This window comes from Choloepus didactylus, chromosome 3, assembly GCF_015220235.1.
Source record: "Choloepus didactylus isolate mChoDid1 chromosome 3, mChoDid1.pri, whole genome shotgun sequence".
NCBI lineage: Eukaryota > Metazoa > Chordata > Mammalia > Pilosa > Megalonychidae > Choloepus > Choloepus didactylus.
The window spans coordinates 106,548,270-106,568,174 of NC_051309.1; the positions used below are offsets into that span (position 1 = coordinate 106,548,270).

General features: G+C 41.4%; 1 protein-coding gene across 1 annotated transcript in view; it reads right to left on the reverse strand.

Annotated features, from left to right (window-relative positions):
- Positions 1–1,272: 1,272 nt before the first annotated feature.
- The window catches only part of TSPAN5 (tetraspanin 5), a 176,718-nt gene continuing 158,085 nt past the window's right edge, over positions 1,273–19,905 (reverse strand). The window contains exons 3-8 of the mRNA XM_037830297.1: positions 14,810–14,956; positions 9,752–9,922; positions 7,362–7,487; positions 5,436–5,483; positions 5,205–5,321; positions 1,273–3,460 (exon numbers count right to left, since the gene is read on the reverse strand). Of these exons, the coding sequence (XP_037686225.1) occupies positions 3,395–3,460; positions 5,205–5,321; positions 5,436–5,483; positions 7,362–7,487; positions 9,752–9,922; positions 14,810–14,956 (675 nt within the window). The 3' untranslated portion in view covers positions 1,273–3,394. The remainder of the gene's footprint in view (positions 3,461–5,204; positions 5,322–5,435; positions 5,484–7,361; positions 7,488–9,751; positions 9,923–14,809; positions 14,957–19,905) is intronic.

A 19,905-nucleotide genomic window follows, 5' to 3' on the forward strand; every position in this document is an offset into this window, starting at 1 on the left:
TACATGCACTGCTTTTTCAAGTTCTTTGTGGTACAAATTCTTTTCTAATTTTTCATTCCTGAGTTCATTTTTAAAAACTGTGCTAGATATTTTTAAATTATGGAAGAAACAGTGTTTGTGGTAACAGGTCAAATAATAGATCTCCCCAAATCCATGTTTTTTGAAAAGGTTTTGACAAATGTGTAGTTATGCGTCCATGATCACAGTATTATATTGAATTTCACTGCCCTAAAAATCCCTTGTGCTTTACCTATTCATCATAACTTATCTTTTAAAACACTGAAGAAAAAACTTCTTGCATGTTTTCAGTTTTGTAGACAAAGCATTTTTATTTCTGAGCAGTATTTTCTTTTTTCCCTTGTTGGTCTAGAGTATGCAAGGAGGGCCAATTACCTAACACAGATAATCTCTACAGCATAGCTAAGAAAAGTCAGGACACAGGGATTGGTTTCTAATCTCACCACTAATACATTTCCTTTAAGTCAGAACAATATTTTTGTTTCAAATATCCAGGGAACTGAGGCAAAATGTTCTCTCGCAGTCTTGGGACTGAGAGTACACAATGTTAAATTTTCACATTTCCATTTGCTCTTTAAAAAAAGAAGTTCAACTAGTTTTAGACACATAAGTTTTCTTCTGCCCTGGTAATTCACCATGAAAAGACATTTAAAAGTTGGCATTTCTCAAATGAGTTTTTAAGATTCCTGTTCTAAGGAACTATTAGAAATTATTTTCTTTTACAAAGGGTACGAATATTCTCAACACTTATCCAGGTCCCATAAGTCCTCCATCTGTGTATTAAATTCTCATGGGAACTTTTAAAAAATATGGACTCTGGGCTCCCAACTCCAGAAGGCAAGAGGCAAGGCCTGGGATCTGTATTTTAAGGGGTCCCCAGGTGACTCTGGTCAGCAATGACTGGCTGCAGGGACAAGGATTTCCTACACATCCCATTCTGACCCTTGTCCCTCATCAGTCTGAGGCCAGGAGCACAAAGGGACTGTTCCCTCTCCAGCTGCAAAATCTTTCCTGTCTCCTCCCCTTCCTGGTTCTCAAAGACCAATGGCATCAGCATCCCCGGGGAACTTGTGAGAAATGGATATTCTCAAGCTTTACCCCAGATCTATTAAACCAGAACCTCTAGGAATGGGGCCCAGCAATCTGTGTTTTAACAAGCCCTCCCGGGGATCCTGATGTACCCTAAAGCTGGAGAACCACTGGATTTGGGAATTTCACAAACAGAGAAGTGATGAAGAAACACACAACTCCATGTAAGGTAGAACCAAGTTTATTAATGACAGCCTTTATGACAACCACTCTCAAGTGTAAAAAATAAAGGGTGATTAAAATTTATAATTCACTTGGACTTGGTGTTTGGCCTTTCACTGGATGTGCCTAAGGGTGGGGATATCGTCTGATTCTGAATTAACTGGTCAAGTGGAGTTCACCGGAGAATGAGGTAATAAACAAAAAAAGACAAACATGCCTATTGGAGAGCTCAAGTCTTCTCCATGATGGCATGAAATTACAAAACAACTGTGGTGTGGGAAGAGATGAAATGAGATAATCGTACAGCTGGGATATGGATTAAACATCTCTAACTATACAGACACACAAGCACACGTGCACAGTCAGACACACACCCAAACTGTGGAGACTAGATTTTAAAAGAATTGTTGTCCTGTATCTGAGCACAATGACACAGCCATCAGCTGCAGTGAGGCCACATGGGGCTGAAATGGAAAACCTTGCTAAATTTCCACCAAGCATGCTAGCTAGCTGCCCAGTTATGTGCTGTAAAATATGCCTGTGGTTTTCCCAGCATTCCACAGACTAGTATCTGCTCCCCAGGAGAGCAATATCTGGTGGACATATTCAGGGGATACCAGTTGGAGGAAAATCTGGGGGCAAATCTTGCCCCACTTAGTGGAGCAGGGGCAGGGGCAGCAGCACCAGTGCCAGGCAAGTGGTTTCCCACTTTGTGTCACAGACATTTGCCCCAGCTTAATGTACTCCCCTCCAAAGTGTTTGTGCTTTGTTAACTACTCTGATGGTTAGTCTACAATAAGAGAACAGAAGGAGCTGGGGTCATGCGTTCTTTTAATAAAGGCAAACTAAAACAGGAAAGGAAAAAAAAAGGAAGCTTTTTGATTGTGTCAACACTGCTTTGGAATTGGGTTTAGTTCCATTCAAAGAGAAAGAGGGAGAGGGTGCAGGAGGCCACGAGGCTCAGCCCTGTAACAAGTCTGTTGAGTTCATGGAAGCATTTGCGATGGCACAGCTGGTCTCTTCCTGCCACGACCGCATAAAGGCCATGAGCCCAGGAAATAAATGCTGACCAAAAACATTTTCAAATGTTCGTAGGAAGGATGGCAGGAAAGGGAGATGGTGGATTGATTCACAGGGCATGCAGGTAGGATTACACAAAAGAAAAACAGTCGAGCTGAGTACGAGAACATTTTAAAATATAAGAGAAACTGAATCATAGCTTTCACCTTTGGGAGACAAAACAAAACCTACAAGAAACAAAAACCCCAACACAGAGTATTCCAGAGTTTCCAAAGAATCCGACAACCAGTTGGGGGGGTAAGAAGGGGGTTGGCTAATACCTCATTTTTTTTCTCCTTGCATTTCATTGATAAAGCTCAGGTCTGCTTAGAAAAAGGTCCTGCTAAAATACAGCATGAGGAAGTGTTTCAACACCCTGGCTCAGTGCACATGGAATACACAACGTCCCTTACAAGGAGACACTCCAGAGTAGACCAAGTGTGCCCTTTACAAGTTACTTATTCAATGCGATTACCTCAAAATATGAACTCAAAGACAAGCTGGTTTCTTCTTGGGATGACAGTTGTAACAGCTGCTTGAATCACATTGTGGAGGGAGGTCCCCAAACACGCTCCCAGTTAAGAGACTGAGTTTTAGAAAAGATGTACTTCCTCAGGCTGCGGCACAGAAGCCAGTCCCTTCAAGTTGTGACTTCTGTCAGCCCTCCAATTGCACAGGTAGAGAACATGGTATTTCCTACAAATCCAAGGGTATTCTGTTTCCATGTAAGCACATCAGCGTCCCCCACCCTTTTTTTTTGGGTAAGTTTCCAACGTTCCATAAATCCATGGCTACAGTAGATTCACGGTGCAATGACTTTCATAATGGTTATTTTTCTTTTTAAATTCGTCAGTGAGCAGCAGCATTTCCCAGTTTTATCCCCCCTCCCCCCAAAAACAAAAAACAAACAAACAAAAAAAACACAAGTTCTTTGCAGCTCAGCCAGGTGGGATGGCAGGATGCCTCTGTGACCAGGGTCCCTGCAGCTTGGATGTCAGCTCAGCATGCTGGACGAGCAGGAAGGCAAGGGTCTGTCCAGTGTCTTGCAGCAGCTGTTGCAGGGGCTTTACCAGCTAGCCCTGACAGCTTCAATGTCACTAACCAAATTCTGGGCCAGGCATATCCCAAAAATCTGAGAAAGGAAGGAAAAAGAGAGTCAAACAGCAAAACTCTAACTTCATTAGGGTCCTTTTCCTTGGCCGCCATGTCCTTTTTTTCTTTTAATCAAGTTTTTAAAAATTGAGATACAATTCATGTACCATAAAATTCACCCTCTTAACATGTACAATTAGTGGTTTTTAGCATATTCACAAGAACATACAACCATCTCTACTGTCTAATTCCAGAACATTTTTATCGCACCCAAAAGAAACCCCACATCCACGAGCAATCTCATTCCCACTCCTTCCTTCCCCCAACCCCTGGCAACCACTCATTTATTTTCCATCTTTATAGGTTTGTCCATCTGGACATTTAATATAAATGACATGTGACCTTTTTTGTCTGCCTTCTTTCATGTTTTCAAGGGTCATCTGTGTCTAGCATGTATCAGCTTTCATTCCTTTTTATGGCTGGATAATAGTCCATTGTACAGATATATCACATTTTGTTTATCCAATCATCAGTTGATGGACATTTATGTAGTTTTCACTTTGGGGCTATTGTGAATAATGCTGCTATGAACGTTCAGGTATAAGTTTTTGTGTGAACATAGGTTTTCAATATTTGTGTGTGTATATATATACCTAGGAGCAGAATTACTGGAGCATTTGGTAAGTCTATGTTTAACTTTTTGAGGAACTGCCAAACTGTTTCCCACAGTGGTTGTGTCAATTTACATTCTAACCAGCAATGTCAATTTCTCCACATCCTTGCCAACACGTGTTCTTTTCTTTTTTTTATTTTTTTAATTATAGCCATCCTAGTGGGTGAGAAGTGGTACCTCATTGTGGTTTTGTATTGCATTTCCCTAATGACTAATGATGTTCAGCATCTTTTCACATGCTTATTGGCCATTTATATATCTTTGGAGAAATGTTCATTCAAATTCTTTGCCCATTTTTAAAGTGGGTTATTTTTCTCTTTATTGTTAAGTTGTACAAGTTCTTTGTATATTCTGGATATTAGAGCCTTATCAGATATATGATTTGCAAATAATAAATTCTTCCCATTCTATGGGTTGCCTTTTTAGTTTCTTGGTGGTGGTATCGTTTTCAGCACGTAAGTTTTGCTGATGAAACCCAATTTATTTTTCTTTTCTTTTGTCATCTGTGCTTTTGGTGTCACATCTAAGAAACCATTGCCTAATCTAAGGTCATGAAGATTTACACCTCTATTTTCTTCTAAGAGTTTTAGAGCTTTAGCTCTTACATTTAGGTCTTTAATCCATTTTGAATTAATTTTTGTATATGGTGTGAGTCAGGGGCCCAAATACATTCTTTTGCATATAGATATCCATTTGTCCCAGCACCATTTTTTGAAAAGACTATTCTTTACTCATTGAAGGGTCTTGAAATCCTTGTCAAAAATCAACTAATAGACATATGGCTTTACTTCTGGACTTTCAGTTCTATTCAACTGATTTATAAGCCTAACCTTATGCCAGTACATACTATCTTGATTACTGGAACTTTGTTGTACGTTTTGCATTGAGAAGTGTGAGTACTCCTAACTTGTTTCCTCAAGTGTTTCGGGACAGTAGCATCTCAAACCAGAACTTTAATAAAATGCAAACCAAATAGTTTTACATCTATTCCTCAGCTCTCCAATGTGTCTGTAAAAACCGTGACAATGAGGTGGTCAACTGAAGCTCCTGTCTTGGCGAGGGCTGTCTCAGGGCATTTTTCTGTGGTATCCATAAAAGACCCTTGTCTTACCTGCAGCAAAGCAATGCCTATGAAAATACCAGCCACGATAGTTAAATTGTCCTGCAGCCACTTCTCAAACTGGGGCACACAGCCTTTTGTGTAGATTACAATCTGCTGATCAACTTCCTTCACAAGGGAAGAGGAGAGCACAGTGTCACAGATACTGCCACAGCACCATGCATTCTCAAAAGCTCTTCCAAACACCCTTTGTGCTAAGCCACAAAACGAGATTCCACTTACTGGCTTTTGCCTGGCATCATAGCCACACTGAGTGTTGATTACATCTTCCTAGTGGAGAAAGAAAACCGCAAAGTGAAATTCACTTGTTAGAGAGAAAGCCCACCTGCAAGTTAGCGGAGAACCCCGTCAAGGGTCAGTAATAAAATGAGCATATATATGTCACAGTCACCAGGAAAGATACTTTACATGCATTATCCCATGTAATTATTAAAGCAATACTCTTAAGTAGGTTTTAAAATTTAAACTCCATTTTACAAATGAGGAAAGCTGATGCTCAGGGATATCAGAAAGAATAGCAAGTCCATTACACGAGAGGCTCAAGACTCAAAGTTAATAATCTCACGAAGCTTATGGGGTTTAGGGAACTGGAGACACAGATAACCACCAGAGTCAAAGGGCAAAATAATGTCTTCATTAATGATCTTTTTAGGGAATGCCCATTTTTTAATCTATACACTTCTGTATTAAGTGTTTCCTCAATGAGAATGCTTTCCATTAATAACTTAAAAACACAATGCTGTTCAACCACATATCCCATAGACAGACTTGATATTGTCTCATAGGGCCTGATCAGAAATGTGGGTTCCACTTTTGGGGTTTTGCTAATTTTTCCCCACTGTGGGCTATGGCGTAGATTTTAGCTTATGGAATGGGAACTCTATGTAGAGAATCTGTTGTTGAAAGGAGAGGCATAACGCCTCCTGACAATCTTCAGAATTCTTCTGATGGAAATGTTAACATGGGGCAGGAACTGGAGACCGAGAGGGCACAGTTCAGTATTTGCTGACCAGTGGCAAGGCAGCCTGGAGGGGGCACCCCGGGCCCCAGCCTGGGACCCTCCCTCCTGTCAGCCCCCCTCAGTCTGACAGAGAAGCTAGAGGAGGGGCAGGCTGTTCCTTTGTGAGACCCGGCAAGAGTCTCAGAGCCTGGGTAGCACAGCCCTTAGTGATTCAATCTCCTGCTTCACACCGTGAGAAAGAGCCCAGGCCAAGCTCCCAGAAGGGCAGCCAGCTGCAGAGGCCTGCAGGGAAGTTCTGCTTCCCACCCCCAGAGCACCACTCCTTGACTCATCAGAGGGTGGGGGAGATCTTGAGGGGAAGGGCCACTTGGTGAGTGCAGGGGCAGGGAGAGGCTAAAGAGTCCCCAGAAGGGCCGCGGGATAAAAGCATGCAGGGACGAGTGTAGTAGGAGCAACTTCTCACAGTTTTCATTCCAACACTCAGCTCTGGCTTTTAAATTACAATAAGGAAGCTACATTTTGCATCATTCTATATATCAAGCACATGATTTGACCCAAAATACAATCAAACCTGTGGTAAAAGGAAGTGCATTGTGAATAGGTTAAAACTTTTTAAAAATAAAATATAAACTGCAGTTGTTATCATTACAACTCCCAAGAGTCTGGGCAGCTGGGGTCTTCTGCAGATATAGTTGTCTGGCCTCATCTTGTCTCATACTGTTCTCCTATTCCCAATACTTCCCCAAAAGCCAAGCCAGGAAGAAAAGGGTTATAACTCCAAACCAATGCAGAGAGTCCACCAACAAGCCCATCCTTCTCGAAAAGAAGGAGCAATACAGGCAGCCTGCCTGAGTTTGAAACTCACTCAGCTCCATCACTTGCTAGCAGTGTGAGCTTAGAAAAGTTACTTAAACTCTGTGCACCCTGGTTTCTTCACCTGTAAAAGGGGGATACTGGTGGTATCCACTGGGAGGAACATTCTGGGCTTAAAGGAGTCAATGCCCATAAAGGCTTAGAACAGAAACCAGTACCTACTGCTAAATTAATGTTAACGATTATTATTCCTTCTGGGAAGATCTGAGCACCATACCCCTACAGGAGCTACAATTAGGAATGAGCATATAAGAAGCAGCTTCGCGAAAACAATCACCCTGCCCATCCCACAGCCTCTGCTGACATTTACTTACTGCAGGATCTTTAGTACAGCAGGAGAACGGCACGCCGCATCGCTCTCGACTTGCGTTGGAATCTGTGCAATTGAAGTAAATATTTAGGTTCCAATCATCAGCTCCAAAAGCCCCACAGCACTGCCACTAGAGCAAACAGGAGAGAATTAGAACATCTCGACTTGGAGGCGACCAGGCGCCTACACTCACACCCGCCAAAACGACACCCAGCTCCTGCCAGCTCCAACCTTCTCTTCTGCCTCGGAATTTATTTTTAAGCCAAACTGAATCTAAAGGGCCCATCTGAAAGCTTCCTAAATAATTAAGGCTGAAGGTTTGTAAAGGTGTGTTGGCATGTGATTTAAACAACTGATGAGAAAGTTGCAGACTCTCCTACCCAAGGCATAGGCAGAACAGCAGCTATGCAGCGGGACTATGTTAGAAAAAGCTCTATTTGGCTTGGGTACCCACTGGAAAATTCTAGAAGGACAAAAGTGACACTAATAACATGGTAGCATCTGGAGGAGGCAACTCAGATTGTAAGTGGGATATCCAGAACCTTACTTTTTAAAAATTTTCATCTCTGCATTTGAATCTCATTTCAAAAATCATTTATATTGAGGTATTATTGACATCGAATAAACTTTGTATATTTTTGACACATGCACATGCTCAAAGATTACTATAATCAAGAAAATGAAAATATACACTGTCCCCAAAAGAAGAGGCTTTCTTTTCATTATATATCTGTTTCTAGTCTTCAAATTTTTTTAACCAAGAGCATGTCTTTACATTTTCAATTAAAATAATTAAACCATCTAATTAAAATGTAAACTAACAAGCTGTTTAATTCAGTGGATCTTGAATAGGACCTGTCACAGGGTTGCCCCAAAAGCCCCTTCCTCAACTCCCCCTGGACTATTCTCCACCTTCTCTGAGTTAAATAAGTATCAACCCTTGAAAACTTCAAGGCTTTCAGGGCCAACAGCTACTTCAAAACATTAAACTCCATGATAGAAAAATAAAATCACATGAAATAACAGTATTCCCATATAAAGCAGACAGCATTTCAGGAGAACTTGTAGACGCATGTTCTTCTAATGCATCTGGTCCTCCTGAGGGCTTGGGTTGTGCACCTCCAGATTGGGCTACAAAGCTCCCTCCGATTTGTCATGCAACTTAGTCAGGGAAAAGAGTTGGGGAGATGTGAGCTTGCATCCATTATGACCTAACAAAACCAGGGAGTATGCTGAGGAGATGAAACAGGGCTTAATTTCACATTGGAGGTACAGTTCACCCAGTGGCAACTGTTGCTGACGCTGAACAAAAACCACCCAACGCAGCTTGCAGCTTGGTTCTGAGGCCTAATGAGAGAGGGCGGCCTCATGCATGGCGAGAGACAGCCACTTCCTTCCTCTATCAAAAGAAAAGTCCAGCAAGACCTGTAAAACCGTCCAACCAAGCTGAGGGCCACTGGTCTGTGGGCTAATGTTTGCCCTCCAGGCTCACCTATACACTTCAGTGTCACCGGCCCAGCCTTCCAGATCAGCTGGATTTATCCCAATTCTTCAATTCATGCAAATAAAGACTTGTCAGTCTTCAGGGTAATAACACCTTAAGCCTCCTATAAAACTACGCACATCTTGTTAGAGTATGATAATATCCCTGTGAGTTAGACAGTAGCTATTGTTATAGCCACTTTACTATTGAGGAAAAATGGACATGCCCAGGGTAACTCAGCTAATCAGATTCAGCACTAGAATCTGCTGTCTTTTGACCCCTGTATACCGTTTTGCATTTCAAGTGAAACAGGGCATCTGCTGCCTTGTGGCTTGTCCCTAGACTATGACAAACTATCAGGAGTCAACACATTCTAAGACTCAGAGGCCTGGGCTGGTGGTTCTAAACGGCACAGAATTCTTCACTTGCTAGAAACCACTAGGGCTCAGAAATTTCTGAATGTTTAGTTTTAACTGCATTTATCATAATATTTAGATAGGCATATTTTAGGAACTTTGCAGACAAATATGCTATTGAAAAGTTTATTATTATGTTCTGTGAAGTATGGAGGATTATGAAAACTGGGAGGGGGGCGGGACAAGAAAGAATCTGTATTTAATTACCTAACAAAACTTTAAATCTATAGCAAAACGTTCTTCATTTTCCCTCCAGAGTTTTCCTTGTTGCTCCTCTGACTTAAGTGAAAACAGGGTACTTATTTTTAAGGTACAAATTCCTTACATCCCAGAGCAAGTGAGAAAACAATAAACAAGCAAACAAACAAAAAAAACCGTGCAGTCAAGTCAGAGGGAGATTCCAGTTGGCAGGTGAGAGAAACCAGGAGTGAGTATTCACTGGGGTCACCATTCCAAGAAGGCTCCCCACTTAAAATAAACCAAACTGAAACTTACATATTCCTGGGTGAAGTCTATGAGGTTTTGCAAATCAATATCATCCCTGTACGCTCTGATGTTGTTGTTTATAAAGAAATACAGCTGGTCTTTGATCCAGTCTTTGAAAACAAACGCCAGGACCCCAGCAGTGAGCTCCAGGAAGAAAATAATTCCCAGGAACACAGAAAACTACGACAAAAAAGACACATACACAGAGAACAGTTATAAGGGCTATATTTTGACCACATTGAGTTAAACGGCTCCTCTCTAAAAAGGTTTTGTAATTATATTGGATTGTTAGGCATCTCCACAGCAGATAATCTTCAGTTTCTTGAGATTCATTAACAGAAAATTACACTCCAAGAAAGGATTTTAAAAAATCACTTCATAATCACATTTTAGGGGCTCTGGTGTTCCATCTGGTAATTAACCAACAAAGCCCATAAGCAAACATGGATAATAGGAATTTCTCATTAGACTCACATTAAGGCCTAATGAATTTCTTGTGATTAATGTACTGCCAGACGCTTGAGCAATGACCTGCTCCACTTCTAGTAAGCTTCTGCAATGGTGAAAGCTAGGTTAAGCCAATATTTTAAGATCGCCTGTCATTTGTTACTGTGGCCTTGATTCTGTATACACTATATTCCTTTTATGGATCCAGGCACTGTTTTAATTCCCCTTTGCACTGGCTGTACAGGGTGAAAGAGCAGACGTGTTAATTTTAGATGAAGAACTCAAAGAGGTAGTGAGGTGACTGTGACATTAAAATAATTTCCCATCATGAAAACAAAATGAAGCCACTGGGTTGAGGGCTTCCTCAGAAATACTAGCTGTGCTATCCTTCCTTTGTGAAACAACAGTCTCAGGAAACATTTTAAATAACATCAAACTGCAGCCCAAGGAAGACTTCTCACTAATGTAGAAAGCAAAAATTTAAAAAGGCTAGAAATCGTAAGGCAATATGATAACTGCCGGTAAATTTGAAGACGCTTCACTTCCATCTAGAATATTCAGAAGGGCCCCATCTTAGTCATATCAACATACCCTTTTACCTCATTATTCTTTCCACCTCCTACCACCCCCACAGTCTTACCCTTTTTGAAAGTTTTGTTTTGCCAAAACAGATTCTGGGAAATGGAGCTGTGAAGGGTAACGTGCAGGACAAGTCTTCTGGTGACAGGGGCAGAATGGGTGACCTGGGGCCACACACGCTCCACAGAGCCCCCAAGGGCTGCGAGCGAGTGAGGGGCTGGAAGGCAGAAAGGGTGAGGCTGTCTGCTGTTTTTATATTCAGCAAGCAGACATCAAGCAGCCTGCCAAGAGGAGAATGTACTGGGGGAGGGATGCAAAGGAAATAAAACAATTACTTCTTAAAAATTAGAAAAGGCAAAAAATGTTCATTCTTTCAGCAAACATCTGAGTGACCCACTAGGGGTCAGGCCCTGGGCTAGGTGGGCTTTGCAGTGGTAAGGCTGAGTAGAAAGGCCAAATCCCTGCCTTCAAAGACCTCACAGCCCTGTGCAATTGGGGGATTGGAGGGGGCAGCTGGGGAAGGAGTATTTCACCGTAGATGCTGATACACGTGACAGTGTTTGACCAGGGCTTCAAGTGCATTCTGGGAGCACAGGGGTGGGAGAGGGATGGAAGGAAGAAAGAAAATAAGTGCCTGGCAAATTCACAGGACCCCAAGGTTTGGGCCCAAATTCTACCCCCTCCAGCTAAGTCCTCAGGTTTCCCTAGAGCTCCTTGTTAACTGTACTTGATGAACTCACTAGAAATAAAATTATCATCAGGGGTACCAATAATTTCAAATTAAACTTTCCTTGATCCAGAAAAAAAAGGAAGGACAGGGGAAAAAAATAAAATAAAATAAAACCTAATCACATCACTTTTCTCAATGCCTATCCCAGACTATAAAACTTTCCTCCCCTTTATTAGGTACTACCCTAAGCATGTAAATATGACAGTATCACACTCATACTATAGAAACAACACAATCATATGCAGCACCTGTGCACACCCCCCCCCCCAAAACACCAAGACAGAAGTCATCCAAAGACTTTAATTAGATTTTCCTTCTTACCTCCATAAAGGCTGGGTTAGTTCATTTTCCAGTTCCCCTGGTAAATTTTCTCATAATGTTACATAATATATACATATCAGGAATTGAGTCCAAATTCAATTCATCTCAAATATTTGGCAGAAAGCTACATGCCCCAGGCACTGTGAATTAATTTCTCGTTTCCAAAGGTGCAGAGACTGACTCACAGGCTTTGTCCTCGGGCTTCAGTCAAGGAGGAAGCTCCATGTCTATCTCATAGTATCTTAGCTCTGGGATTTTCCCTCTACTTCCCCAAACCTTAAGGCATCAGATCATCAAGGCAGGTTGAAGTCATGCAGACACTGGCTTCCTAGTTATCTCAAATTTTCTAGGTCAAAATATATTCTCGATCAGTTTTTATTGTTTGTATTCAGAAGGAGGCTTGGGCCATTTGAAATATTCTCCAAGAGTTAGAAAAGCCAAGAAATAACACAGTCCTCTTTATTTCCCACATGGGATTTCATCAGTTAAGGTGCTGATTTAGAGAAATATATGTATTTATTTCTGCCTGTTCCATTCATCCTGGCATCTTCAACTACAAAAAAAAAAAAAACTACATTAAAGGGACTTTACTCGAGTAAACAATATTAAAAGGGATCCCACACTTTTGGGCATAGAGGTCCTTTAAAAAATGATGAAAGAGTGGCAATAGGTAAGTATGATCTGGGGCCCAACAGGCTACAGAAAGGCCGGGTGTGGGTGCAGCATTTGGAGGTGAACCTTATGCCCTGGAGACCGGCAAGCTGGCTGGGGACAAAGCTCCCCAGTGATGCCACAGGTCTCTGACTAGGTAAAGAGGAAGGTTTGGTAATAAATGTGGAAAAGGGGAAACTGTGTGATAAGGCAGGAAAGTAGCTACTCTCACCACAGCCCTAGGTACAAAGAAAAGAGAACCCACTGCTCCTTAAATCGTGCATAAGATCAAGCTTCCTTAGGTTTTCCTTGTTAGCAGGAGTCACACAAACCTTCAGGTCAAACAGCCTTCCAAACCTTCTCTGAGCCAGAGCTGCCCACATATGGAGTGGGCTCCCCTGAGTAGAATATGGCAAGTAGGCTCTTCTCAGAGATGCTCAAGAAAAGATGCCAGAGGATGATGTGGAAGAAATGCTGGGGAGGAGACTCACGTAAGCACATGACTGTTGGGACTAGTCCTACGACTTCCTGCTGTTTTAATGAAAATGTCCTTGGAGGTTGTGTCAACCAGGGTTTGGGAGGATTCTAAGGATATGTATCAGGTGACACACTACAGGAAGGTGTGCTTTTCGATCCTCTTCCTTATTGATGGAAAGGAGAATGGACACAGGGCTGTGGTATAGACGCCTGTCAGAATGCAAGCTCTACACTCACAGGCACATTCAGCCAACCTTGGTCTACACTTAACAAACATGTCAAATGGAATATTTAAGATACAAAGATGTGCACACACGCCATTTTGTTCTCCTTTGGAAGGAATCACCCAAGGAAAGCCTTTCAGTGTTTATTCTGTACTTTTAACTTTTTTTAAAATGTAATTTTATTGAGATATATTCATACACCACACAAACCATCTGAAATATAAAATCAGTGGCTCCCAGTATCATCCCATAGTTGTGTACACATCCCCATGAACAATTTTAGAGCATTTTCATTATTCCACAATGCACTTTTTACTTTTAATCCTTATAGTACCCCCCATTAAAATCTCTCTTCCACAAACCTCTTCTGTTGCTTTGATGTGGCCTCTTTCTCTCAGCCAACTCTGCAAATTAACTCACTTCCCTCCCCACTCTGTGGGGCACGACTCCCAGCGGTGTAAATCTCCTGACAATGGGGGACAGGACTCCTGGGGATGAGCCTGGTCCCAGCATCGTGGGACTGAGAATGCCTTCTTGACCAAAAAGGAGAAAAGAAATGAAACAAAATAAAGTCTCAGTGGCTAAGAGATTTCAAATAGAGTCAAGGGGTCATTCTGGAGGTTACGCTTCTGCATTATACAGATATTCCTTTAAGTTTCTAGTGGATTAGAATAGCTGGAAGGAAATACCTGAATCTGTTAATGTGTAATCCACTAGACTTGATTCTTGATGATGACTGTATAACTATATGGCTTTTATCATGGGACTGTGTGATTGTGAAAACGTTGTGACTGATACTCCTATCCAGTGTATGGGCAGACGAGTAATAAAATAAAGAAAAAATATATATATAAATAACAGCATGGGATAAGAGGCATGGGATGTTTTGGGTGTTTATTTATTTATTTATTTATTTATTTTTATTTTGGAGTAATGAAAATGTTCTAAAATTGATTGTGGCAATGAATATACAACTATATGATAATACAGTGAGCCACTGATTGCATACTTTGGATGGATTACATGGTATGTGAATATACCTCAATAAAACTGTATTAAAAAAAAAATCCCCCCTCCACAACTATCCCTGCTAACAGTGATCACACCAGACACCCTGCAAAGCATCTAAAAATTATGCTGGTCATACAAATGAGAACTTTGTACTGTCTTTTACTACTTCCCCATGTTTACCAAAGCCCAATGTTTAGCAGATTTTCATCTGGACAGGCCACAGCACCAGGCTTGTGCCTCAGCAGAGAACCTGAACAGCTCTCTCCTCACTATCTGCCTAAAAGAGGGGGAAAAATCACTTAAGAGAGAAAAATATGTATTTACTTACCTCTGTCCTAAAAGTAATTTCGAGACCGGAATGCGAATATGTGATATACATGTACAAAACCTACATGGACGGCACTAGGGTGGGGCTGGGAGGTGGGGGTGATATTTATATTATCAAGGAGGCATTCAGGGCAGAAGGGATAGGAGGTGGTCTGGAGAGCCCTGCTAAAAGAAAAGCATCTCCTTGGCCATAGCTTTGCCAGTACCTTTGGTACAGTTCACTGTCTTGCCTATAGATAATGGTGGCCTCCTGATAGAAGCTAAGAGTTTGGCTCTCTAAGAGCAGAGTCTGATACTTACAAACTTGAGAAGGAAAGTGTTTTCCCGTAGAGCTCCAATGCACCCTGCGAATCCCAAAATGAACATCACTCCTCCCACCACAAGGAACAGCCAAACTGGGTCAAAGCCGCCGAGGTCGGTGATGGAAGAGATGTTGGACAGAACGCCCTGGGAGTGGAAAAGAACACACAAGAAGGCAACAGGATGTGGAGTCAATTTTCCAACAGGAGAATATTATTGCACTTGTCTTTTTGCCCCCTCCCAAAGAAAAACTTCAGAGGCAATCTGATTACCTGGTGAAATGAATACTTGAAAGACATCAAGACATTGAAAAAAAAAAAGAAAAAAACCATACACAAAGAAAAAAAAAATTGCTTTCATTCCAAGTTCTGGATGTGTTCACACTTTTGGTGAAACTACATAAAGCAAAAAATTAACCCCAAGAAACTGCCATCAGGCCCTGCATGGATAAGACCTGAATGTTACATTGTTACCTTGGCTTTCTATGTCCCCAAATATAAGTGGTCTTGAGTGAAAAACAGGTGTGTAAGAAAAACACACTTCATGAGACCCAGGAAGGGGGCATCATCTTTAAGTCCTCAGGGAACGTAGATGTTAGACAACAGCCTGCCTCAAAGCTCTTTGGCATTTCTCAGAAAACAAGAGTGGAGCTAGGAGCTGAAAGCTAACACAGTGGCCAGTCCAGCCACAAGCACCTAAAAGTTTTACACAGAAAAACTGTACCTCAGCATCCAACCTTGAGCTTCACGTGAGACGCTATTAGGCCCAGATCCCAAAGGCCCATTTAAATGGTTTGTGCTGTTGGCTGGTCTACAGTTAGTTACCAGGGCTATTTCCTTATCATCTTTTTTCAAGAATTGGGGTTTTAAATGATTTACAAATCAAAGTTTACTTCCTCATTTTCTCTTTCCTCAAGTCTCTGCCAAAGAAAACCAAACAGATTTCATTACTCCACAAAAAAAATGCCTCTTCTTTACCATAATCCTTTCTCCCAAGTGAGATACCACATCAATTACCACCCAGAACCCATGTTAGAAATTTAAAAGAATTTTTTTTCTCTAAAAGGCAAGGTACATATTTGTTATTCATTCAGATGGAGGTTGCCTACAGTTATTCTGGAACTGTGAAGGCATGGGAGTCTTTAATAAATTTATAAAACGTATAACCAATAATTTTCAAGATACATAGGACATAGAAATAATTTCTATCTTATTAAATTTTTTTAAATCTAGAATACCCCAGAATATCATGGCATTGTTTGTGGTAATAACTTAATATTTTTAAAAACATCACTCCCAACAACCCAGCAGAATAACGAGTATTCATCTGATTTTATACTTGAGGAAACGGCACTCAGGTTTCGTCACTTGCTGAAGGTCACACAGCTATTAATTTTTGGAACCCGAATAAGGTCTCTATTTCAGTACTTTTCCCCTACCAAGTGGAAGCCAGGGTAAAATTCTTCCCAGTAAATATGAATCAACACCTGAGTTTTAAGTTTCCCCATTTTAAGGCTGTAGGAACATTTGGAGAGAAATATTTTATTTACTTGTTAGCTCTTCTGTTTGTTTTTTTGGTGGGGGCATTGCCTTAAGAACAATAACAGGATTTTAATACTAGAAGACATATGAAGAAAAGTTAAAGGACTCTTAAAATGTACAGCTTACACTTAAAAAAAAAAAGTCAAGGGTTTAAATAGATTCACAGATGAATGGCTGGGAGGTTATTAGCAGTGAGGAATCAGGGTGTGTTCACTAACTTCCGAGGTGACCGCACGGAAGGGAGCATACCCTTCATGGTACTTCCAAGGCCAACGGTTTGACACACTTTTGTGTATCTTAGGTTTCCAAGCTCTGAACCATGAATACTTATTCTGGGGAGAAAAAGGTTGAAGGAAAATACAGAAATACTGTAACCAATTCTGCAAGCACACACATGATGCTGAGAGAAAAAATGCCAAAGAGGTCAGACAAAATCCAAGCAACCATGGTAAGGGGCCAGGGTTGGAAGGAAATCAACCCCTCCCCTCAGAATGCCGGTATTTCGTGCGTGAGATACCGAAAGGCTCACTGGTTTGGACCTGCTCAGCTAGGAGAAGAGAAGAATTTAGAGGTTCGTGGTAACCTTAATTATGGGAGAGTAGACTCAATTTGCTTGGCATCAGAAAGAAGAGGCAGCAGAGGTGGACATGAGACGTTTGTTCCATCATAAAGAGGCATTGTGAACACCAGCAACGGACTGAGAAGGCTGCCCTGAGAAACACGGCTTGCCCTCACAGAAGTGCTGAAGTGGGACCACTTATTTGTCAGCAGTGCTCTGAGAGGCATTCCCAAATTGCGAGCAAAGTTGGGACCTAATGACCTTTAGGTTCCTTCCAACTTGAAGACTGTTCCATGATATCACCCATTTTTAATGGACTTTTTATTTGTGACTCACATTCAAGTCTGAGCAAAGATCACATTTTTCCCAAACATTCTTCCCCGATCCAAGGTTGTGCACAAAGAGCTCAGTGGGTAAGAAGGACAATTATCCAGACAACTTGGGCAAAGCAAGCAAGAAAACAAACATACCTGTGCCTGAAATATCCAGACAATCGCTCCCACAAATGGCAAAAGAGTTTGCTTCCAATGGTCGGTAGATTTCTGGATTGATTGCTCTCTCTGAACAAATTAATTTGGAGGATGAGAATTTGCCTTTTCAGACAAACTCATCTGAATACTTACTCTCCCCAGCCTGCAGGGGCAGTTTTAATTGAGAGGCCTTCAACTGTTTCCATGGAAACAACAATCATTTGGGGGCCTAACTGGACTGAAGATTCCACTCATTTAATCCTAAATTCTGGCAAAAGACAAGGCTGGAGACAGACACTGCAAAGCATAGAAAAGACTAGCAAGAACTTTATTCGTAACATATTCAGAATGCACCTAGGTAGTTATCAGCTGAAAATGAATTCAAATCTTGAAGCACAAAGTGAGGCCATGGACCAGTCTTCTTTCACTTGGGATTAGGTTGACTTTACCAAGATGGAGACCAAAAAAGGACTTACACTTTCACCTGTGTGACATTTCCAGCTATTCACTGAAGAGCAACCTCCTGGCTGTTGTTAATTACACAGAGAGTAAAGGGTAGCTGAACGCTAGGCTGGAAACAATGATTCTGGATTACAAAAAAGATGGGGAGCTGACAGTTCAGTCTTCTATTTCCTTAAGGATAGGGTCTCTCACTGGACTTTTTAATTCTGTTAAGTTCAATTCGACAAATGAGTAAGAAGCACTGGAAATGCCTGCTGTAAAATAATTATAATTAAAGCTTCTAGTTGACAAGAAGCCAGAAGCAAAAAAAAAATCTAAGATTACAGTTAAGTCTGCCGAGTGATTTTAAATAGGCACTAAGATTTGTGGTGAATCCTCGGGAATGTGCAAGAACACCGCTGGGGGACACCTATCCTTTGGGAAGCTGCGGGCACCACCCCTCTCCTTCTGGGGACAGCAACACCTCCTTTCTTTAAGGATCCCTCTCCCCACCACCCACTCCACGACCCCTCAGAGCTGCCAGATTCTTACATGGCTCCACTGCCCTCGTGATAGCTGAGAAGCCTGAATTCCCTTCCTGGGATTCCAGGATCAGAAAAGGTATCTCTCTCTAGTGGCTGAAGCTGGTAAAATGCCAACCTCAGGAGCTCTGTGCAGCGTGTTTTTCTCCAGGTGGAGAAAGTCAGTCTGCAGTGAGAAGTAGAAAGTCGGCGCTTAGGAAGAAACAAAGAGCAAGGGTAATAGAGGGAAATTCTGGTAGCATTCTGATGCCCCATTCCAGCTGTTCCTGAGGCCTGTCCTTGAATTCTGTGAGTCACTCCAGGATCCTTATAATGGATTCCCTTGATGCCATAAGCTTGGAAATGGAATCCCAAGTTTGATTTTATGTGGGTCTGCATTTGAACCCAAGGAGTCCCGCACAACAAACAGAAAGCTGTGAGTAAACTATGCCTTGGTGCTGCAGGTGCATGTGTTAAAAAAGTGACCCCAACTAAAGCTCCAGTTCTCCATGTGAACCTGAATGCTCAGCCCTTGGATTTAAATACCAATTTTAAAAAACCCAAACATACAGAAGAAAATAAATCCAAAATGTCACATGGCTAGTCTCTTCTGTACCCAGAAATGCTGCTTAGGCTAGAGAAGTGCACACACAGGGCCTGGTATTTGTTTCCCAGAAGTAAGTGCTTACCCGTCTCCCACCTGAATCCTACAGGCAAAGCCCTGAGGTTAAGATGGCAAGGGTACTGGACTTTGAGGATAACATCAGAAAATGTCATCCTATGAAGCTGGATGTAATAGGAATGAGGATAAATGGATGCAAAGTGCCCCTCTTCAAAGGTCAAGCAGAATAATTAGCCACATGTCCTTATTTCCTTTCACCATTCAGTTTTGGTTGACCTGAGGTGGGATTCTGAGCTATAGCAGGAGAGACAGAAAGAGAACGTGAATAAGAGAGAGCCAGAGACCAAGATTGCAAGTCACCAGAAAAATATATTCGGAAGTACATATTCAAGAATATGGGAGGAATTCATAAACTTATGAATTCTTTTTTAAAAAGAATTTATGATGGCAAGATATACATAACATGAAATTTGTCATTTTAACCATTTTTAACTGTACAATTCTGTGGCATTAATTATATACACAATGTACAACCATCACCACTATCTATTTTCAAAACTTTTTTATCACCCCAAAGAGAAACTCTGTACCCATTAATAGTAACTCCCCATTTCCCCAAGCTCCAGCCTCTGGTAACCTCAATCCACTTTCTGCCTCTATGAGTCTGCATATTTCATTTAAGTAGAATCATACAATATTTGTCCTTTGGGGTCTGGTTTATTTTACTCAGCATAGTGTTTTCAAGGTTCATCCATGTTGTAGCATGTATCAAAACTTCCTTCCTTGAGATCTTATTATCCCTTACAGGTTAAGGTAATACCCCAATACATTCCAGAGCATTTGGAGAAGACAATAAAAAAGTATTTGCAAAGTCCCCTTGAGGGACTGGGGAAAAATGTGGAAATTAACTTCTCCACCTGAGGAATTCCTGCTATTCTCTCA